This window comes from Onychostoma macrolepis, chromosome 19, assembly GCF_012432095.1.
Source record: "Onychostoma macrolepis isolate SWU-2019 chromosome 19, ASM1243209v1, whole genome shotgun sequence".
Classification (NCBI taxonomy): domain Eukaryota; kingdom Metazoa; phylum Chordata; class Actinopteri; order Cypriniformes; family Cyprinidae; genus Onychostoma; species Onychostoma macrolepis.
Genome location: NC_081173.1, coordinates 22,213,796 through 22,238,012, shown reverse-complemented (window position 1 = coordinate 22,238,012; position 24,217 = coordinate 22,213,796). Strand labels below are relative to the sequence as shown.

Genomic DNA, 24,217 nt, shown 5'->3' with positions numbered 1-24,217 from the left:
CGTAACTCCAGTCTTCAGTGTCACATGATGCTTCAGAAATCATTCTAATATGCTGATTTGTTGCTCAAGAAACATTTATTATCAACAATATTGAAAACAGTTGTGCTGTTGAATTAGTTTTTTGTAAAAAAAGGATATTCGTGAATAGGAAGGATTCAGGATTCATTGATGAATAGAGAGTTCAAAAGAACAGCATTTATTTGAAATAAAGCTTTTGTAACATTACAAACGTCTTTACTGTCACTTTGATCAACTTAATGCATCCTTGCTGAATGAAAGTATTCATTTGATAATAATAATAAAGTTACTGATCCCAAACTTTTGAACTTCTAATTTGCCAGTAAATTAAAAGCAAAAGTTAACGAGTTTTTCACATTGTATTTATGTGCTGCAAAATCCATATTCTAAGCTTTTAATCGCAAGCTATTGTGTGTGTAAGTGTGCTTTGTGTTTATTAATTTGCTAGTCACTCTAGTCAGTTCAATGAATTGTTAAATAATCAGTTATCATTATCAGCCCATATGTATGCACTGATACACTCAGCACATCCCTACACAGTACACATTAAGCCTAAATGTCAGTACCTCACTTGGTGTCTTGTCCTCCATTTGATTCCCATTACCATCCTGTAGAGAATAGGGAAGTTTTTCATTATTCACACAATCAAAATTCCGAAACAGCAAATTAATTCAAAAAGCTTTCATTTGTCAGCACACATTGAAAAGCACTGTCTTGCTATGTGTCGATGAAAAGGGAGATGAAGCGCAGCTTTCAAGCACCAGTGGTGAGTCGTGATGGAGAGTTTTTGGTAGATTCAGGTTGCTATGGAAACCTGTGAGTTTCAGATGGGCTTGGAAAATGACTAATTTTTTTTTTTTCAGCATTACATAAAAACTCAGTAATAGCGTCGAACCATCTTACTATGTGCATAATTATTACATTTTATGAAGCAGGCAATGCTGGATGTCAGAGAAGTGTGATAAGCAACTCACTAACATAGATATATAAGCATATTTTCTTACAAAACAATGTTAGTTTTATGTACCTGAGCTTGGTTCTCCTGAGAGCCATTGACTAAGAACTCTTGTCCATCTAGAAGAATGCAGGAAGCACAATGGTCAGATAAAAAGGTATATTTAGCCAATCAGACACACTAAAAGCACATTCATTTACATACTGCGTGTTGTGTATTTGACACCTACTGATTACTAGCGCTCCAGTGTGGTTGTGATGGCCGTTGGAACTGCAGGGCAGAGGAACCTCAAAATTGGATCCTAATAACAGCTCTGTCAGTCTGTCCACTGCAGAGAGTGAGAAAAAGTACATCATGACATTTTACAAGTTATTATTGAAGATCTGAGCATGAGCTCAGAAGATTTAGCTAAAATGGTCTTTGAACTTTCCAAAATATGAAAAAGGAATATTAAACTTTTTTTTTGTTTAAATAAAAAGAGACAAAGATCTACTGGCAGTAAGTATGAATTTTATTATATTTTAATATCTTTATTTCTTGTTATTATTTTATTTATTTATTTTAAATACATTTTAAGATATTTAACCTACACAAACAAAAAACAAACTGGTCTGTGGACTTTCCAAAATAGGAAGAAAAAAAAAAAAAGAATATTAAACTTTTTTTTGTTTAAATAAAAAGAGACAGAGATCTACTTGCACCAAGTATGAATTTTATTATATTATCTTATTTATTTTAAATATATTTAAAGATATTGAATCTACACAAACTAAAAAACATTTATTCAGAGGATGGGTCAATATTTTATATATTTAAAATAGTTTTAATTGCTACAATGCCAAAACCTCTGAACATTTTTCAGACAATAATTTAAAATGTTAGAAATATCTATATTTAAATATTTCCAAGATATTTTTAATCTCTAGGAACTAAACACATATAATTAAAAATACTGTCTGAAATATATTTGAACATGCTTCTGTTTTCATTAATGTAATCTGCCATTTATTTATTCAGATGCTGTGCCGATTTATTAATTGCTAAGATGCTGAATCTTCAAAGCTTTTATTTGAATATTTGAATATTTTTACATTAAACATAAAACCAGAAGATTTTTATGGTTGTGCTTTTCGTAAAAAATAAATGAACAAATAAAAAAAAAATAATACAAAAATTGCCTTATTGCCTCACATGGCAAAAGCAGTCTTGGACTCTAACCTTCTTTTCTGTGGCCATGCACTGCTTACTCATAGTGTGAATACTTTAACCTGTTAACATGGGCGGTGAAATAAATACACACTAGAGTGAAACCAGCCTCATACAGTTAGAACGCCCTGCTTTAGCCCTGAATGTAACATCCTGTCTGTCTTACCCTCAGTTATGGCCTGTGTGAGCAGCTGTTCCCCACGAGGCGCCTGAGGAGACTCGGCTCTGAACAGGTTTCTGGAACAGGACGGCAGCATGACCTCATAACCTCCCATGACCTCCGCCAAGTCAGAGAACAGGGTGACCCGCTCCTGAAGCAGCTCTAACACCTCCCTGTCCTTCTGCTGGATATCAGCTGAAACACAGAGCAGGAGGAACAAAGTGCTTGTTTGAATAAAACACCAACGTCAGCTTCTTTACACTCAAGATAGTGGCTTTGTTCCTCATTCAAATTCTGTGTAAAGATATCAAAACATAAAAATCTGTATATATGTCAAGACAACTCGTTTTTTTTTCTAGCTAGCTCGTTCGTTTTGAGAAAATGTCTTGTGATAGGTAACCAACTGATCTGACAGATGGGTGAAAGAGCTCTTTTGAGCTTTTTAAAATGCTTCTTTCAATCCTTTAATTCTTAACCCACTGTAGTGATTCATCTTTTGGAAAATAAAAAAATCAGAATGAAAACGTGTTTGTCCCAGTGTTGGGAGTGTGAATGTGTGTGCGTTAGTGTTAAAAGCAAACCTTTGAGTCTTCGCAGAAGGGCCTTGTCCTCTGTTTCTATCAGAGGGAATTCTTCTCTTGATGGACAGCTGTGTGACAAAACAATGAAGGTAAATGAGAATGACCACTAGAAATGGTAGTTGATGTCAATTAACACTGCAGTCATCTATACACTAGTGTCCCTGCTTTTAACAAGTAACATGTTTTCTGGGAAAACAGACCGAAAATATAAGCCACTCTATACAGTTTTTAAATGAAACTGAAAATATTGCCAGTGCTTGTACTTTCTTTGCTAATTTATTTATTTTTTCTGAAGGAAGTGGTTAGAATTTATTCATTTTGAAAGTGTCACTGTATACCAGGGGTTTTTAAAACTGCAGTCAGGGGACTCCCAGAGGGCAGCAAGAGGGTAGTAGCAAAAAAATGTTATGCAAAAAAAATAACATAAATATAAATATTTATTAATGATAATTAATGATGATTATTAATAAATAATAATGGCCTAATGGTTAGAGAGTCGGACTCGTAACCTAAAGGTTGTGAGTTCGAGTCTCAGCTCTGGCACGGATTGTTGGTGAGGGGAGTGAATGTCCAGTGCTCTCTCCACCCTCAATACCAAGACTGAGGTGAGACCCTTGAGCAAGGCACCGAACCCCCAACTGCTCCCTGGGCGCTGCAGTGCTGGCTGTCCACTGCTCCGGGTGTGTGTTCACTGCTGTGTGTGCACTTAGGATGGGTTAAATGCAGAGCACTAATTCCGAGTGGGTTGCCACACGTCACATCACTTCCACTTTCATATATATATATATATACATACAGGTGCTGGTCATATAATTAGAATATCATCAAAAAGTTGATTTATTTCACTAATTCCATTCAAAACGTGAAACTTGTATATTATATGCATTCATTACACACAGACTGATATATTTCAAATTTTTATTTCTTTTAATTTTGATGATTAAAGCTTACAGCTCATGAAAGTCAAAAATCAGTATCTCAAAATATTAGAATATTTACATTTGAGTTTGAATAAATGACCATCCCTACAGTATAAATTCTGGGTATCTCTTGTTCTTTCAAACCACAATAATGGGGAAGACTGCTGACTTGGCAATGATCCAGAAGACGAACATTGACACCCTCCACAAAGAGGGTAAGTCACAGAAGGTCATTACTGAAAGGTGTGGCTGTTTACAGAGTGCTGTATCAAAGCATATTAAATGCAAAGTTGACTGGAAGGAAGAATTTGGGTAGTAAAAGGTGCACAAGCAACAGGGATGACCGCAAGCTTGAGAATACAGTCAAGCAAAGCCGATTCAAACACTTGGGAGAGCTTCACAAGGAGAGAACTGAAGCTGGAGTCAGTGCATTAAGAGTCACCACGCTCAGACGTCTTCAGGAAAAGGGCTACCAATCCACTTCTGAACCAGAGACAACGTCAGAAGCATCTTACCTGGGCTGTGGAGAAAAAGAACTGGACTGTTGCTCAGTGGTCCAAAGTCCTCTTTTCAGATGAAAGTAAATTTTACATTTCATTTGGAAATCAAGGTCCCAGAGTCTGAAGGAAGAGTGGAGAGGCACAGAATCCATGTTGCTTGAAGTCCAGTGTGAAGTTTCCACAGTCAGTGATGATTTGGCCTGCCATGTCATCTGCTGGTGTTGGTCCACTGTGTTTTCTGAAGTCCACAGTCAACGCAGCCATCTACCAGGAAATTTTAGAGCACTTCATGCTTCCTTCTGTTGACAAGCTTTATGGAGATGCTGATTTCATTTTCCAGCAGGACTTGGCACCTGCCCACACTGCCAAAGGTACCAAAAGCTGGTTCAATGACCATAGTGTTACTGTGCTTGATTGGCCAGCAAACTCGCTGACCTGAACCCCATAGAGAATCTGTGGGGTATTGTCAAGAGGAAGATGAGAGACACCAGACCCAACAATGCAGATGAGCTGAAGGCCACTATCAGAGCAACCTGGGCTCTCATAACACCTGAGCCGTGCCACAGACTGATCGACTCCATGCCACGCCACATTGCTGCAGTAATTCAGGCAAAGGAGCCCCAACTAAGTATTGAGTGCTGTACATGCTCATACTTTTCATTTTCTTACTTTTCAGTTGGCCAAGATTTCTAAAAATCCTTTCTTTGTATTGGTCTTAAGTAATATTCTAATATTTTGAGATACTGATTTTTGACTTTCATGAGCTGTAAGCTCTAATCATCAAAATTAAAAGAAATAAACATTTGAAATATATCAGTCTGTGTGTAATGAATGAATATAATATTCAAGTTTCACTTTTTGAATGGAATTAGTGAAATAAATCAACTTTTTGATGATATTCTAATTATATGACCAGCACCTGTATATAATAACTATTATTAAATTATTCATTATAATTATAAATATTAATAATAATACTAGTATTTACTAATAAATCAATAAATAATTACTGGATTTGACATTATTGCCTCTGTAATATAACTCTTACTATTTTTTCCACATAGTTTAAATGGTATCTTTTCTAAGATGTCTTTCTATTTTTGGGAAGGAGTCCCTTCCAAGCTGTCAAGTTTGTTTTTGCTGAGCTGTAATGTAAACAAAGGCTATTGGCAAGTCAAGCTTCCCACAGAACTGACATATCCCTTCGAAATGTCCTGATTCAAAAGAAAATACAAAGGAGCAATACAGAAAAGTGCTTTCATGGGATTTTCCATTCAATTGCAAAGAGAGAGATGGAGAAAAAGTCAAATGGCAGCTTTGAGTGTTGTGTGGACTGATGTATTTGCATGCACGTACCAGCTGATGGTTTGCTGTATGAGCCGTATCCAGGTGTTTCTGTCATCTTTAGATGCTGCATAGAGCTCATACATCTCAGGTGGGCTGGACTCACTGCTGATCAGGAACAAGCCTCGCTCCTGATTGGCTATGTCTCGGACCAAGAGACTCTGCAGTGAGACCACAGCAGATTTATCCTACAGAGAGAATGAGAAGAAACGAGATATTGTTGTACAGATTTTCACAAATGATTCGCTTTACAGCTACATGGAAAAGTTAAATACTTAATCGCAAAGTAACTTACCAAACTGGCAAAGATGAACCGTTGATCTTTCTCTTGCAAGAATACTAGAATATCAGTCATCAGCATAACCTGAACATCTAGAACACAAAGAAAACAAGAAATTCTGTACATTCAAACACTCACAGCACATTACATGTCAGCTAATACAATAGCATGTGTGTCTCTCTCCATCTCACACAGTCATGTATCACATCACACTTCCTCATAAACAGCCACGGTCTTCACTACCTTTGAGGCGAGAGCTGGGCGTTTTCCAGAGCAGCGTGCCTTCGTGTATCAGCTGCCTGCGGAGCAGCTCAGCCGGTCTGAACAGAGCTCCGGAGCGGAGTTTGGCCTCGGCCCGCGGGTCGACCCTGGACCGGATCTCCTGCAGCCGCTGTGTCCTTTCAAGCTCCAACACCTGCTGGTCCACCGAACAGAGCAGCTCCCGTATACAAGACAGTGCATGAGACAGACCTGCAGCTTCCTCTGGATTGTCTGCATTGGTACATACAATAGTCAGTCTAAAAAGTCCATAACCAGGGGCATTTTATGACACATATGTATATAATACATTTTTTCATTAAAAAAAAAAAAAATTATATATGTATTTTAAAGGGACATTGAAAAGTTATAGACCATGGGAGGAAGGGCGGAGGTGAGCAGCTGTTTAAATACAGTCAATGTTAAAGGGATAGTTCACCCAAAAATAAAAATTCTGTCATCATTTACTCAACCTCAAGTAGTTCCAAACCTGTATGAATGTCTTTGCTCTGCTGAACACAAAGGATGATATTCTGAAGAATGTGGGAAACAGAGCAGTTCTGGTGCACCATTGACTTCCATTGTATTTGGTGCCCCAAAACAACCTGGTTACAAACTTTCTTCAAAATATCTTCCTTTGTGTTCAGCAGAACAAAGAAATTCATACAGGTTTGGAACTACTTGAGGGTGAGTAAATGATGACAGAATTTTCATTTTTGGATGAACCTATCCCTTTAACATTGGTGACATTTATATGCTTGTGTCTTACCTTTGGTGTTATCATAGATACGTTGCAACAGGACGGGGTATTTCGTGATGCGCTGAGTGACCAATAGGATGCACTCCTGGAACCCATGACGACGGAGTAGAGGACCCCGACTCACCCTCTGAGAGCAACAAAGACAATGATAAATGGACTGTTAACGGTTTCTGCCTAGGCCTGTGTGCTATATTTCTACACAGACAGTCTAAAGTTGTGTCCAAAATCTACAGCAGCTGTCATGCCCAGTCAGACAGATTTGTGTATGAAGGCACCTGCTCAGGAAACTGATTTTAGAAAGATAACATAACATCATGTCTAATGAGCTAGAACTAATTTATTTGCGCTTAAAGCTAACCAAGCAAATATTTAATGACTAAAATATTAATTTCTAAGTAGAATTCTGTAAATCTGTAACAAAGTTTTGTAAAAATACTTGAAAACACTTTATTGTTTTATATTTACACAATATATGATTTTGTACATTTTCATTTTAGCCAGTATTTTTCGTTTTAAAATACTTTGATCTTGCCATGAAAATAGCCTTTGGTGATATTTATTTATTAAAATAAATAATAAATACTATTAAAATGAATAATTTTATTAATTTATATATAATAGTACTATATATATAACTATATACTACAATATATAACTATATATAATAATACTATATAAATACATATACATACATACATACATATATATATATATATATATATTAAATAACTATATAAATAATATAGCAATATTTAATAAATATATAAATAATATAGCAATATATAATATAGTATACATTTTAATTCTGGTCAGAATCTTTTCAAGTAATTTCATTTTGCCATGAAAAAATAGCCTTTTATGCTGAAATCATTTACCGGCACTGACCAATATTGGAAAGTTTACTGCTGATGTATCCCTAAATTATAAGTATATTTATATTAATATTTAAAACTTGCCTTTTTGTCTTTATTAAATAGCAAAGCCAAGATTTTGACAAGAAAGTGCACACACAACCCTGGGTCACCTTCCACACCACTGCTCTGACAATATTTAACTTTTTAAATAAAAGAAGTGCATTCAATAGCATATGCGTTTTGCTTTGTCACTCGTTTTGTTATCGTGACATCCCCATGCTAAGCTATTACGACTAAAATAATGCACAAGAGCCAAACACGATCAAGATACCTGGAAATCTTATGATTCACACATCTATGAGAGTTTAATCCATTAATGCACCCGCCCACCATCATTCATCACTCAGTACCACTCTGTCCTCCCACTAGCAACATATGAGACAACACCTGACCCGGTTATGCAAACACAAAACGCACCCGGATGGCAAACACCTTCGTCGGTCTCTCTTGTTCTTACCCGTATAAAGAGCTGCAGTCTCTTGTCTCTGGCCAGCAGCTCTTTGTAGAGTTTGACGGCCTTCATATGACGACTGCAGAACTCAGAATACACCTTCAGCATCTCATCAGCGCACTGACCTGAGAACTGACAGACACACAAAGACCGTGAACATTTTGCTCCTTGAAACCTGAAAGCTTTAAGCCTCCCACTCTCATACACTCGGAGAGAATGACGTTTCAATTTCCATTTGTCACCTTTTCTTTCTGTTTGACTTTTCACTGCCTCTACATCATGACATCAAGCTTTTCTCATTCAAAACCATGTATTTGCAATGAAATTTGCATTTATATTTTTAAGGCGCTTTGTTAAAAGTAATTTCAAAAACACTTTTAAAACAGACCCATTCCATTTTGTTGCACTATTGCATAATTAACTGTTTATTTTTTACATTAATGCATTAAATTGACAGTTCTAATTTAAATGACACATTTTAAACTGGCAATTAAAACAGACACATTCATCCAAAATCACTTAAGGCAGGCCAGATGTAACCAAATGCATTTATTCCCTGTTCCACCCACCTAAACTAACAATCGCACTCCTACCTGTTGTATCAGCAAATCGCTGATCTGAGTGATGGTGAAATTGTTTGTGCTGTCAGATTGCAGGCTATGAGTGCGCCGTGTGAGGAGCTGTGTGAGGAAGTGCGTGTGAATCGTCAACAGGCGCTCCAGGCAGGGAAACAGCGCATGCACGACCCCCGGCTCCAGCTGCACATCCTCCAGCATACCCCGCCTGAACACACCATCCATGATCCGCAGCGTCCGAACGTGATGGAGCTCCGTCTGGATCAGCTCTGAAATGACATCGGAGAAGTTCTTAAGATGTAAAATACAACATTTAATGGGCCTTTGTTGGACATGTAGCCCAAATGAATGTCCTTTTTTTGAGGGTAGATAACAACATATTAAATTTAATGTGAAGGAAAACAAGGTAGTGAGGCATAGAAGTACAGCTCATTCCATCTGTTATACTACCATCTGTGTACCTTGGTGTTGATTGTTCAGCCAACAAAACGTGTGTGCATGCTCATTTCTTCCATTTTTATATTTAGATGATCTTTTTAGTCATTTAAAACTCCCTTAAAGTTAATGTTTAAAAATAATAATACTTTAATATCACAGTTAAATGTGATCTTAAGCAAAATTATAATGTGATGCATAAACTCACTTATGGCATTTAATGTTGTTTTGTGCTTTATTTTTTTCAAAAAATTAGTATAGAAATTTAATGTAGGCCATTAAAAGCATACTTGAGCAGACATCTATACCTCAATGCCTCGTTATCATTCTTAAAAAACAGTGTCTGGACAGACATTACTGTTTATATAAAAGCAATTAATTGCATTTTTATCAGGTTTCAGAGTCAACGGCCCATTTACAGTCATAAACATGTTTTGATTCTAGACTTAGATCTGTGTTTTTTCTAACCATAGATGACGTCCTGTCTCTTGATAACATCTTTACGGTGGGTCTGCAAGTAGGTGGAATCTACAGCCATGCTCCAGGAATCTGCTTCAAATTCCCGGCCTTCAAACTCTAGATCATCCAGCAGAGAGGTGAAGTAGCCCTCTCCTAAAAGCACGAGAAAGAAGAATAATAATAATAATAACCATTTCTGTATTATAACTTCAGTTTGAAGGCAAACAGGTTGGTCAGACATGAACTTTGGGAACTGTACAGCAGCCAACCGCACCAATCAAAAACGTGACTCTAATCGTCCTAAAAATATAGGATTTTTTTTTGTTTTGATTCTTTATAAGACACATCACCATTCAAAAGTTTGTGGCCAGTAAAATTTAATGTTTAATATTCTTCAACAATATCTCTTATGCTCACCAAGGCTGCATTTATTTGGATCAAATATATAGTAAAAATTGTGAATATTGTGAACTGTTATTACCATTTTAAAATAACAATTTTCTATTTTAATATAGAAAGCATTTACATTTATTACAATACAATATGTCATTTATTCCTGAAATTTCAGCAGCTATTACTCAGTCTTCATTGTCACTTGATCCTTCGGAAACTGTTACAATATGCGGATTTGATAACATTTCTTCTTATTATTAATGTTGGAAACAGTTGTGCTGCTTACCCTCATCATTGAGTGACTCCATAGACATGGTTCTGCTCCTGAAGTTGAGCGAGTCTGTGGATTGAGACAAGATCCTGCGCAGCCCCAGAGGAGAGTCATCATTCAGAGTCCTACACGCACATGCACACACACATGGACCATGTGCATGCATACAAACAGATGTATACATATGCATGCAATCACATGCAAAAGACAAAAAAGCAAAACAAAAAAACAACAAAATGAGAGGCAGGCATCATAATCACCACAGAAAGAAAAATACACATAACAAATTTAAAATAAAAATATATTAAATGAATTCAAAAATAAAGTGAACAAGTGATGGTGTTTTGGGTGCAAGTATGTAACATTATATCACAAATTCATGGAAGTAATTTTCCAGTGGACCCAGAGGTGTGTTTACTAGGTAATTTTACCAACTCCAACCTCCGACATAATCAAGCGATTAAGCTGACTGAAATGTTGTTAATAATAGCTAAGAAATGTACTGCACTAGAATGGAAAGCAGACATTGAGGTGCCGATTGGATTGTGGCTGTCGGAAGTGTGCAGCTGTGTACCGTTAGAAAAGATAACATATTCTATGAGGGGCAGGAGTGAATTATTTGATCAAATCTGGGACCCCTTTTTGAATTATATAAAAACAGTACTACATCATTTGATAAGTGCTGATTGTTAAACTGTCATATTTTATTTGTTAAATATGTTACACTTGTGATATTTATATTGTATCTCTCTCCTTGTTTTTATTTATTTATTTTTTTGTATCTTATTTATTTTTATTTATTATTTATTATATGTGTTTGTTGTTCTTATGTTTGGGGAAAAAAGCAAAAAAAATAAAAAAAATAAATAAAATTACAAATAAAGTGAACATAGTGACTAATATATAACATTCAAACAAAACTGCTTACATTAAACTAAAACAGCCACAAACACACACATACAAAAAGAGAAGGATAAAAAAAATACACAGTGAGTGATGAGAACTGTCTCTCTCTCTCTATATATACTGTAGATATTTCACGATTAATGTGATTTAACTTTTTTTTTTCTTTTTTTCTTTTTTTACAGTATTTATAAACTAGGGACTTGTTCATTTAGTGATCTGTTAGTATACTTCACAGATAAGAGACCATTTTATGTATCTGTCTGTCAATTCTGTCACTCACCCTGCAATGTTATTGGTAGAGACGCTCTTGGAAAGTAAGAGAGAAGACCGCCCGCGACGGGACCCGAGTAGTGACTGGCGCAGACTATCTGACGGGTAGATGGCAGAGCTTGGCCGATCCTTTAAATGGGCTTCAGAGAGGCAGAACGAAGAGAGCAATGTCATGTTTATATGTGGCAGTACTCAATTTCAGTCAATCATATTTACACGAACCTCTAATCAACACTAGTCACAGGAGACGCATCACCTGAAATATGTTACTAACTGAATGTAAACAATACACATGTTTCCATCACACCCTCACCTTTATTCCTCAGCGTCACGTTCTGATAGGCTGAATTGTTCCTCATCAGTGCCATTTTCTGTTGCTATTGTGACACATACGGACAGACAAATTTAGGACATATTTACACTAAATCTTTTTCATAAGAAAACTGACCCAATTTAGATACAATTCTTCTGCATCATACCATGAATCAAAGCCAGTGTCTGCATGTCTATGGTCCAAATAACCCATGTGGCAAGTGTGTGCACTAATATCCCACCTTTTGTTTCATTTTGACACAGTTTGGTAGCGTGTCCCTGCAGCGGTTGTGGATGGTGACGTTACAGGCTGAAAAAAAGAGCAGGCAGCAGAACCACTGTTATTTTATCTCGTCATCAGACAGTATAAGTGCCATACAATCACATGTACACACAAATGTAATAAACGATGACTGTGATCTTTCCCTTATTCACATAAATCTCAATTTGATTTCTGGTTGGTCTAAGTTAGTCATTAGCTGGTTGACCTACCACTATGTTCCAAAAACAATCTTGACTATGTTAGACTGATAAGTAGCTGTTTTATTGTTGGTCTAAGATGATCTATAAGCTTAAACCAGTTAGAAGCCAACCACAGAGTTTCCAAACAAAGCTAGTGGCTTACAATGGATTTTCCAGCAAGGAAACACAAAATAAATACCTCTAATCCGTACTCTAACCTCCTCTTCAATATTACAGCAAATAATCAAGGAAATCTCAGATGTACCATACCCAGTTTTTGCCTCTCTTTCTCTCCCTCTTGACCCCTGTCCATGTCTGCGTTAAAATGCTTGCTCTAGATCTTTACAGCATGCTACTAGCCACTGAACATTTTCTCTGGTTACAGCGTTTTGCTTTTGTCTCTGAACCCCTATTGTTTCAGAACGGCTTTGCTTCCTGTTTTGAGGTTGGCTGGGAAGGAAGAGTGACGGGGGCTCCGGTGGGGTTTCCCTGGCCTGAATGCCCCACAACACACACCTACACGAGTAAAAACAATCACCCAAGGAGCAGCAGAACATCTCAGACATGAAGCTCTGAAGAGGAGCATTTTATTTAAAAAAAAATAGACAGAAATTACAGTAGAAATGTCCATTTAAGAAGTCCATTTTAAAAATAACTGCTTGCAAATGTGGTGTCTTGGCAAAGGCAAACACAGACAGAATCGAGATCTAAGAAGCAGCTCTCATTAAATCCCATTGCTCTCAAGGAGAATTAAAGATAGTTCATTTTGGTATATTTGTCATTAAAAAAAAGGGGGTCGGTAAGATTTTTAGATGCTTTTAGAAAAAAATCTAAATCAAGGCTAATCTAATCATAAAATCAATTATTTTATTAAAAATACAGTAAAAACAGTAATAAGTGTTTTCTATTTGAATATATTTAAAAATGTAATTCATGCCTGTGATACAATTAATTTTTAGCAGCCATTAATCCAGTCTTCAATGACACATGATCCTTCAGAAATCATTCTAATATGCTGATCTGGTGCTAAAGTAACAATTCCTATTATTACCATCAATGTTGAAAACAGATGTGCTGCTTAATATTTTAGTGGAAACAGTTATACATTTGTTTCAAGATTTTTGATGTATAGAAAGAACAGCATTTACTTAGAAAATATTTGTCACATTCTAAAGATCTGTCACTTTGGCTTGATTGAATGAATCCTTGCTGAATAAAAGTATCAATTTCATTAAAATTTTATAGCTGTTTTTATAGCCTCTGTGTTGTGATTGGCAGGATCGCAAACAAGCTCCTCCTAGGGTTTCATCAGGAGCATTTATTCTCAGGGTTTCCATCAACAGAGGATGTAAGCAAACATTAATCAAGAATGGTAATGCTATTATACCTTACTTATAATCGTTAGTGTCTAATCACAATTACAGTACTACCGCTCATACTTATCATTGAGGGTGTGTTCAGATACATAACTGTATGTGTGGTGTGTGTGTATACAGTATATGTATATATGCATATATTTTATATTCTCACACACACACTTCAGCTGACAGACTGTTCATAATATAAAATTCATGCCCTTTAAGCTCCACTGCTATAGTCTTATGCATGCACACAGATGTCTTTTGCAGTTGCACTGTGACTCACTTTAGCAGAGTTTTGTTTTTAAGAGGGCGTATTAAGCTAAAAATATATTAAAACACACAGCGACTCCTGTGTTCTGTTCCATTCCGCTGTGCTTCGTCCAGCTGTTTTTGATAGCAATAACATTTCTGATGTAAACGCCCCTAACATGTGCATCTGATCGAGGTGAAACCAGCCCTTTATCCAGTGCTTCCTTAAAACGATTACTCTGCAAGTCATTCAGGCAACCCACCAAGCTAATTTTAAAAATATGTAGTTTTCACATCCTTAATCCCTTTACCTTTTCATCTACAAAACATGAAATAAAACAGCATCTTTATGCATATACATTTATCTAATTCGCTTTAAGACCTAGTGTAAATCTGATCCCACTCAAAGGTGTTCAGTTCAAATGGCCTTTGCTCTCTCTTTCTGTGTACAGAGACGCAAACTACATGTTCCAACACCCACCCACACAAGCTCTCAGTGCAATCAATACCCAGACCAGAGCAGCAGAGCACACAGCAGCTCATCAGTGAGCAGCTTGTACTGTCTGGTCTTGAAATCTTATCACAATGACAAAATAAGGAAGAAGCTAAAAACAATAGTAAAACAGAGAACAAGAAATGAAATATGAACACAGCAAAACAGGAAAGGGTGTGAGAGTGCACCAGCATTTATATTTAAATGTGCTGAAAATAATCGTTCAGGTTTAATGCATGTTAAGTTGTATTGACAGCACTTGTAGCATAATAATTTTATTCCTCAAGCTTTAAAAAACAGCTAAAATTATAGTTACAGTAAAACACAACAGAATTAAATGGTAAAATTCACAGTTCTTGGAAAGTATAACAACAAGACTTAAACATTATACATATTAAGATGAGATTAGTGTGATAAATCCCTACTATCCCTGTCTGCGCAAAGTTTGATTCAATACTTCAACTCAACTCTTCCATGACAACAAAAAGTCAAGAAACCCTGCACCTCTTACATGACACAAGCAAGAAAAGGAGAAAATTTAAACACTGGAAATATGTGACAAATAACCACGACTTCATCCATCTTGAACTGAAACTCAAAAATGAACACAAAAATAACAATTTAGACAACTTTACAGCTAAAGTTACATTTGACTGCTTTTAAGCCCTTGAAGTGCGTCACCCTGTTTGCTCTTTTTGTAAATGCCTTGCTGGAACCATGACTTCATAAAAACTGAAAATTGTCTAATCAACATTATGCCACAAATGCATCCTTTAAGAATGAGAAGAATGGATATGAATGTCTGTAAAATGTTATTTACTGTACATGCATTTTACAATGTAGGCATATATATATCATGATGCATATATATATATATATATATATTTCAGTGTGTCAGTGAATGTGGTGAAATGTGTGAAAACGCCTGCCATGAAGAAACTATCCAGACCTCTAACTTCAAGATGTGTGTACGTGGATGTGTGTGTGTATTATCTTGGCATGCTGTGGTAGACCAGCCACTAAAAATATTCCACATACTCTCCACCACATAATAAGACTCAAGACAGCAGTTCAGTGCTGCAACACATAGATGTAATGTGAAAGAGGGAATGGGCAGACAGGTGTGGCTTGTAAGTAATAAAGAGGCTTATGTTCGTCTCAAGCCTGAAATCCTGGAGACAATCATGGAAAGAAAGCGGGGGAGTTGGGATGGGGGAAGAAAGCCGGAAAAATCATCGGAAGGAGTGAGGTAAGCGGCTGTTTTTATAGTCTCTGCGTTGTGATTGGCAGGATCGCAAACAAGCTCCTCCTAGAGTTTCGTCAGGAGCATTTATTCTCAGGGTTTTCATCAACAGAGGATATAAGCAAACATTAATCAAGAATGGTAATGCTATTATACCTTACTTATAATCGTTAGTGTCTAATCACAATTACTACCGCTCATACTTATCATTAAGGGTGTGTTCAGATACATAACTGTAAGTATTAAACATCAGCACAAAGCTAAATACTTATTCATGAGATTGTCCTACATGATTGATACTTCCAATCAGTTGGCTTGTTTGGGAGAGGTATGCAGGACTTCACCTTTTTATCAGGCAGACTATGGCTACGTTCACACTGCAAGCATTAGTGCTCAATTCTGATTTATTTGTATGGCCCGCATGTGCAAAAGAATAATAACAAGATAGCATGAACCGCGCTGTCATACGGAAGTAAACACGGAGGCCACTGAAATAAGCGTTTATGCATTCATTCATAAGCTAATATGTTGTGGAAGCCAGTGAATTCGTGAGCAGGTCATAAGGAGGACGAAAATGAGGGGAAAGAGAGCAAGTTTATTATTTACAATTCAACCCAGTAAGTTTATCTTAGCGGTCTCTGTAATACACCACAAAACAACACCTCTTGTCTCTTCGCTGACTACCTCCGCAACTTCACAAGTGATAAAGCCTCATTCAGACTGTCAGCCCAAATCTGATTTTGTGCATATCCGGATGGAATCTGATTTGAATAACTGACTGTCCACACAACATATTGCAACTGTTCATATCCGATTTGTGTGTCCATAAGCGCTCTTTCGTTTTTACGAAATGTGCATTGGTTTCTATGGTAATGCCGCTGCGTTGTTATGCCTATGCTAAAAACAACAGTAACAGCAATACAGATGTTGTCTTACGACATGACAACATCTTGCCGTTGCAGTTGCGCTGTATTATTATATTTTGTCTCGTGAGCCAGCATCAGAAACACAGGAAGCTGGAATGTGTGGCTTTATTCAATGCTGCCCTATTCGCTACTTTCAAAACTCAAAAAGGTGCGTATACTAGCAGTATATTGTGTTTTTCCGCCTGACTTGCACTTTGCAACGACACAAGCTTGTTTCTGCAAAGACAATCAGCATGCTTTCTGAAACGGATTTCCAGAAATGCGATTTGAATAGGATTCCAAACCACATACTAGTGTTGTTCACGGTACCAAAATTTCTGTATTCGGTACCAATACCAGTGAAAATCCACGGTTCTCGGTACCAAAGCAATACACAAAAACATGCTAATTAAAAAACACACTATTTCACACTATAAGTCAAACAAAAATAAAATGTACAAAAATCAATGCCATTCTTTATGCTTATTTAAAATAGTATTTCAAGTTTTTCCACAAGTAATAAAAGTATGGAAAACTGTTAACAAGATTCACCCAAATTGAATTTGTCTTTTAATTAATGAAATTTAAACATTTTATTTTTTGGTAGGCCTAAATAAAGGGGGGTTACTATTAAAATTAAAATATGGAAGAAATATTGTGCGATTATTTATTAAAAAAATTACGTTTTATTAATTTTTTAAACAGTAGTAGTAGTAGTAGTAGTAGTAGTAGTATCACATACATTCTACTAATAGTAGCCTAATATATTTCTGGCACTATGTCTAAACCGAACATTTATTTTGACGGGTTGCCGTGAATACCTTTACCTTTTTGTGTGTATATGATATGACGCTGGTTTTACTCAAATGAAACAGTAAAATGCTCGTGAAGCGACTCTCAGAGCAGTTCTGGAGATGTTGTTTATGTATTTATGTCCTCATTTAGACGGCAGACGCTGAATTTACTTCGACAGCGTAACAAAACCGCGCGTCTCTGCCATTCATTCATTCACACTGAGACTCGCAGAACATGCGGGACTGCGGGATTCATATTTGAATTGACTTTTGCGGCTTAATATTTACAGATACTAGTCCATATCGCGATTTGATTTAAGTGTAATGACCTACTTTGACAAATTTCATGACATTCCGTGTTAAACTGTAAATTCCGTTTTTAAACTATGTTCCGCTATTCCGTCCGCGTTTTCTGCATCGAGGAAATCATAGGGGCGTAGGGCCTACGCGTCAAGAACCGGGTTGACCGGGTACTCGGTACCACCGGTACTTAAAAAAACCTGGTACCGTGACGTTTTCATTTTTTTAGTACCGGCTTGGTACCGAAGTACCGGGTCTTTTGACAACACTACCACATACGAATGTAGCTCAAAACGGACTTGGACAAATCGGATTTCATGCAGTTCGTTGCCGTTCAGACAATCTAAATATGATTGCATTTCAATCGTGAAAGTCGCATGAATTCCGTTTCGGCTGTTCAGACTGTGGTCCTGTTGCAAAACATCTGACCTGAATCAGACGTAGTACTACATATGGAAGTGGCCCAAATCAGAATCAAAATGACCAGATTCCACGTGGTTTGTGCTGTTCAATCAGTCATGAAACTAAACGATTTTCTCAGATCTGTTGTTTTAAATGTGGCCAATATCAGATTTCCAGCATGAACAGATCATGGTTCTACAAATACAAACAGGGATTCCAGGTTTTCACAAAAAAATCTGCCCCATTTGCTTCTTAAAACTAATCCAAAACTAACCCAATCATGTTCTGGGGGTTAAATATCGCGTTAGTGGGGTTGCTCCACAAAGTCAAAAAATAACCCACAGCAACAGTAGAAAAAGTAGTCCAATTCCACGGGAAAACTGTGGACTTGGCAACACTTGCACAGCATGCTGTCAAACAGAAGTAAACATGGAGGACAAAGTAAGCGATTATGTGTTTATTTATTGTGTGATCTGCTGTAGAAGCCAGAAATTATGGCAGGCAATATGAAAAATAAAGACAAGGATGTGACAAAAGAGCAGAGTTTTTAAACTTTTATGATACAAGCCCTCATGCTCTTTTGCCCCCATGTTTGCTTGTATATAGAGTTGTCATTGTAATACTTTTGAGTTCTGACACATCACACCCACTGATTACCTTTCACAACTGCCTTGGTAACTTTGGGTATGTAAAATCTTTGAAGTGACTCCCATGAGTGCAGAATCGTGAAGAATGTTGATGTAGAGTGATGTCAAAGTCGCAAGAATTACTGTTCACACTGCGGTCACTTTGCAAAACATCTTGCCTGTATCGGATATGGTACCACATACGGAAGTGTCATGAGAAAAACAGATCTGAGCAAAAAAATCGGATTTGTGCCACATTCAACTGCAGTGTGAACGTAGAATATCCTATAGAATCGGGAATTGGCTTTTTAGACTACCAGGCCTTTCAACACCTTAGCAACGGCATAGGAAAATGCGAAAACCATGCATGCTGTATTATGCATGCCAGACCAGTAGTTGGCAACATCACTTTGTAAAGAAACACTACATGCGCACACTACATTTTGGGTTTTGAGATATATATACACAGTATATATATGTGTGTGTGTGTGTGTGACTCACTCGGGCAACTGAGGGCCTCCTTAGCGGTGATGCTCTTGTTGCAGGCCGAGCAGAGCGTGGTTCCAGACACGGTGAGAGAGTTGAAGAGGTGGCCATTACTGTAGCGCGCCTCTCGCTCTCTGGCTTCTCTTTCCCGCTCCCTCATGCGCTCCTTCTCTTTATTCTAATCGAAACACAAAAACTCAGAATAAATCAATCACGATTGGCATCATTACATATTTATACATTTAAAGGGTTACTCCACCCCAAAATGAAAATTTTGTCATTAATCACATACATTTTCAATGCTTATTTATGCTTTGATTTGAACAACAACAGTGTATCTGTGTGGTGCGGCTAACACAGAACAGCATATACTATTTGCGTCCAGTGGATACTCTCCAAAATGGCGCTACGGTGACATGGAGGAGACGAACTGTTGAAGTCGTTATTTTTGTTTTCTTTGCATACACAAAGTATTCTCGTAGCTTCGTAAAATTACAGTGACGTAATTTTAACGTAACGTTTTTGACAATGTCTTTCATACTTTTCTGTGCCTTGACAGTGGTAATTATTTGGCAGTGGATGGGACAGTCACAAGCCTCCCGGTTTTCACCCAAAATTTCTTAAATTGTGTTCCGAAGACGAACAAAGCTTTTACGGGTTTGGAATGGGGTAAGTGATTGATGGAGATGGTTACTCCACCCCAAAATGAAAAATCATTAGAGTAAAATTAGTATAGTATCACTGTACGAAAAAAAAAACAAAAAAAAACTTTGAGCTGGTCAAAGCACAATCAACACTCACACAAACAGACAGACAATGATGACACTATTGCAGCTTGGTTTCTATTGTGTAACCGATTCATCTGCCGAACTGGTACAGGCTGAGTTCACAAACAGGGAAACAACCAACTCAAAAGAGAACTTGCAACACCGTTTCAGGAGAACACATACTTCCAACAATGGCCATATTGAATGTCTAGAAGGCCTGTATTCACTGGTAAAAGATTTCATCATGAAAACATACAGCACATTCATGCCTGTGAACTGAGTTTCATTGGAAAAGCTAATCTTTGCTAATCAGCGTTTAAGGGAAAGACAAATGAACCCTATCAGCCACTATAAAAAGTCACTCATGTGGTTTAAGCAAACAATGGCTCTCATTTCTGAGATTTATTTAATCTATTTGTGTGTCTTTGTTGCGTACATGCCTAGTTTGATAAGTTTGTTTCTATTTTTTTCTGGGTTTGTCCTCTCTATCACCCTCTGAGGGTCTTTTTGGACACAGTCTAATAGGCCAATTGATATGCATTGGCAATTAGTGGAGGCAGGCATTTATAAATATTTAGAATTATTATTATTTTTTAAATAAATTACAGTTTATTTCAGTTTTAGTTTAGGTTTCAGTATTTTTTGTTGTTTTGTCATTTTTTATTAGGTTTTTTAAAAATATTTCTATTTAGCTTTAGTTTATTTTTATTTTAGTTTTAGTAATGATAGTACTTCAATTTAAACTTATTTCAGTGTAAATTTACTTATTTTCAGTTACCAAAGCAACATTTTAAAATTCTGTTTATTTATATTTAATATCAGCTTTATTTCCATTACCGAAAATGAGTTTTAATAGTTTCAGTATTAGTTTGCACCCTGCCATTTTTGCTCACTGGTACAGCATAGAAAATATTTTTTTTAGCAAACCATCTGAGCCATTTTACATTTTGAGCAGCCACTAGCAAAACATCCTCCATAATATAATGAAATATTCCCCATTTATATGTTCCTGTCTGCTGCCTTTGACGTCACAGCTCATATGCTGACAGGATATTTGCTAGAGTTTAGTTTAAGACTGTGTACGTTCTTGTGGTGTTAGGGTTAGGCCGATCTGTGTTGTCATGAAATTTCCAGTGGCTCCAGAGTAATTATATAGCATTTACAGCTCAAAAAACACACTGCAGCTTTAAATTAGGCAAATTGAATAAGTCCAGGCATTCATTTTGCTCAATTAACAGTGCAACTCTGTAAACTCAGTTTAACCCATCAAACGTTCTGAGCTGTATACTTCTGCAATGTTCTTGATCTTGTTGGTTAATATTCTAGTCAGCATTATTACAGAAGCTCTAATCAGGCTGACTATCTTCCTCTTTTATGTATGTTTTATGATGGGTTAATTTTCTAAAATGAAGGAAAGAGAAAGCAAAATGTCTAGACAAGCAATTCTAAAAATGAATTTGAAATGTCAACTGAATTTTTAAGATAAGATGTCTCATATTTTTCCCCATCTATGAGGACACCAGACCCTGTTTTGGGATCGCTTATTCTGAAAATCGGCCTCTCTGTTGACATGCAAAGCAGGAAATAATGAGAGAGCACTTCCTCTTTCTAATCTGCACAATGCATGAGTAAAGGTTGCCATAGGAACACAGACATGTGTTTGAAGTAAGCAACAGAAAATGTATTAAAAACCGGTTAGTGTGTTAGTGTGTGGGTCTGTAGAAGTCCACAACATGCAGGATATTGCTATCAAATTACCAAATCTAAAATGACCTATTTTGTTCAAAACCAGCCCTTCCAGGATGTTTCTGCATTGTTTGCTACGTGTATGTGTGATCATCTCTGAAGATTTGGGAAGTCGCAATAGTTCATGCTAAATCGGAGAACAAACCATGTGGTAAAGTGACACTTTTTTTGTAACTAAACTTAAGTATGACTCTGTATATTACAAACCACAGAGGCACAAACTAGGAGCAGCTAACATTTCCAAGTCTGCATTTATATAAATAATGTCAGGCTACTGAAATTTATTTGAGCGTGCAAAACGAAAACAACCTCTGTGGTCATAGTTCACTTGAAAGTTGACATTGAATCAAACTTTCTGTACAAAAGCATGAGCGCTATGTGCCCTGAGCACATTGTTGTCTGAGTTCAGCGAGCTTGTCTAAAGTTTGGTCTCATCTCCCGTCAAGGAAATGGGCTGAGATTGGCAGGACTTAACATCGGTGCTCTAGTTCGAATAGTCCCAGCTCCAGATTTAGTTCAGCCTGCTGTGGCCCGATGGCCTGGATACAGTTGGCCTATGGGGAACCATGACTGATTAGTTGACATTGACATTCTTCGCAAACACTTTCACACAAAAGCAAATTACAATACAGGACAGTAGCAGTCGACTGATATGGATTCGAAAGCCAATGTCGACATAAATACTTGGGACACTGGGGCTAGTTGTCACAGAGAGTGTTTTTGTTCAATTAGAGAGACACAATGTACATTTTTGTATTTTTACAATTTCATGAATTTTTTTTATAATTTTTAAGCTGTTTAATAACAGGTTCCATGTGACAACTTATCCCACATAGTGTGACAACATGACTCTGCTCTTGGGTTGCTGGTGGACGGGATTTCGCAAATAACACCAGTGCTTATTAATGTGCCAAGTGGGCACTGTTAATGGCCAAAAATTGACAAAGACTGATGGATTATATCAATTTATAAATACTAAGACAAGCAAACTAGGCCTTGGCCATTGCTCTTGGTTACATTTAAAATGCTTAAACTGATGTTAGACATCAGTTTGACCTATGACATCACCATTTAATAGAAGAAGAGGTGGTGAGATGATGTGTGTGTGTGTGTGTGTGTGCGTACGTGTGAGCAATAACACATCTCACCGTTTAAAAAATATTGCCTTCGGACCTGAACCTGGAATTGATGCTTTAACGGAGTGCTATTTCTATGGCAACCTCTCTTTTGGCTCTCCTTCTCTTGAATTTTTCTCTATGTGCGCACACACACAGTCTGTTGTTCAACATTCCCACTCAGTAACACCTACACAACTCAAACTTGAACTGAAGCTAATAATTGGACAAAAAAAAGGTGCACATTCAGTGCCAAAAGCAAACATACAACCACTTACTCAAGGTGTCTCTATACACCAGAGTTAAGGCTGCTCTGAGCAGGCTCTGTGCAGACTTCAAATAGTGTGTAAACATAAAAGCTGTATTAAAGTCTAACCCAGCTCTAACCCACCTTAACTTCTCAGAAGTAGATCTGATGCTACTTGGCTTCTGTGCAAATATAAATGCAACATCTGAGCAGCCTTAAACTTTCTGTGCTGCCTTTGCAACATACCAAAGATGACATCATATTTCCTTGCCGACATTTATATACAACCTCTATGATAATAGCTGATGTATTTTTATAGTCACAAAACACACTCTGAAGTAGTGTTTCACTGCTTTTGTATTAAAACAATTTATGTATTAAAACAATATGTATTATCAAAACACAAAAAGTTGGATTGAAAAGAACTGAATTGACTTGTAACATACTTCTCAAAACCTAATATTTTGAATAGTCAATATTACAGTCCCTATAAGCGCTAAAATCCCCTATGAACCATGACGAAAAATATTAAAGTGAAACACTCAAACACAAGTTAAAACACGAATAGTCGAGGTCGCGTCGTCGCACTTACCCGCTGATTGATTTCTCTCATCCTCTCCTGGCGAAGTTTCGACAGATCCGCTACTCGAGACATGGCGATATTCTAATCGTCTTTAGTACAACGAAAATCGAATCTTCTTACGGCAAAACCATATGTATATCCCATTAATTAAGATAAAGTTCCCTCTGGCCCCGTGTATGTCTAATAGCAGCGTTTTTAAAAGGCAGGAGACATTCACAGAACAGCGCGGTGCGGTAACTTTGAGGGAAATAAGCTTCTCTCTCTCAGTCTCTCTCTCTCTCTTTCTCTCTCTTTCTCTCCTCCCCTTCAGTGAAGCGGTGTTGCCTCGTCCAGGAAGCGCAAGATGACTGTAGGCTACAACAGACCGCTTAGATAACGCTTTATTTTGTCTCTTATCTTAATGCCATATTGTAAATATTCTAAATCAATCAAGGATAATTTACTTTTCATTTACACGAGTATTTTTATTT

At 37.0% G+C, this 24,217-nt stretch overlaps 1 protein-coding gene across 1 annotated transcript in view; it reads right to left on the bottom strand.

Moving 5' to 3' along the window:
• arhgef1a (Rho guanine nucleotide exchange factor (GEF) 1a) overlaps positions 1-24,049 on the bottom strand; it is a 31,456-nt gene extending 7,407 nt beyond the window's left edge. Inside the window, exons 1-18 of the mRNA XM_058753417.1 lie at positions 23,757-24,049; positions 19,305-19,467; positions 12,211-12,278; positions 11,970-12,033; positions 11,667-11,796; positions 10,496-10,605; positions 9,826-9,969; positions 8,941-9,191; positions 8,354-8,479; positions 6,992-7,109; positions 6,208-6,456; positions 5,980-6,056; positions 5,697-5,872; positions 2,921-2,988; positions 2,346-2,534; positions 1,203-1,301; positions 1,046-1,092; positions 585-626 (exon numbers count right to left, since the gene is read on the bottom strand). Of these exons, the coding sequence (XP_058609400.1) occupies positions 585-626; positions 1,046-1,092; positions 1,203-1,301; positions 2,346-2,534; positions 2,921-2,988; positions 5,697-5,872; positions 5,980-6,056; positions 6,208-6,456; positions 6,992-7,109; positions 8,354-8,479; positions 8,941-9,191; positions 9,826-9,969; positions 10,496-10,605; positions 11,667-11,796; positions 11,970-12,033; positions 12,211-12,278; positions 19,305-19,467; positions 23,757-23,819 (2,184 nt within the window). The 5' untranslated portion in view covers positions 23,820-24,049. The remainder of the gene's footprint in view (positions 1-584; positions 627-1,045; positions 1,093-1,202; positions 1,302-2,345; positions 2,535-2,920; positions 2,989-5,696; positions 5,873-5,979; positions 6,057-6,207; positions 6,457-6,991; positions 7,110-8,353; positions 8,480-8,940; positions 9,192-9,825; positions 9,970-10,495; positions 10,606-11,666; positions 11,797-11,969; positions 12,034-12,210; positions 12,279-19,304; positions 19,468-23,756) is intronic.
• Positions 24,050-24,217: the final 168 nt, after the last annotated feature.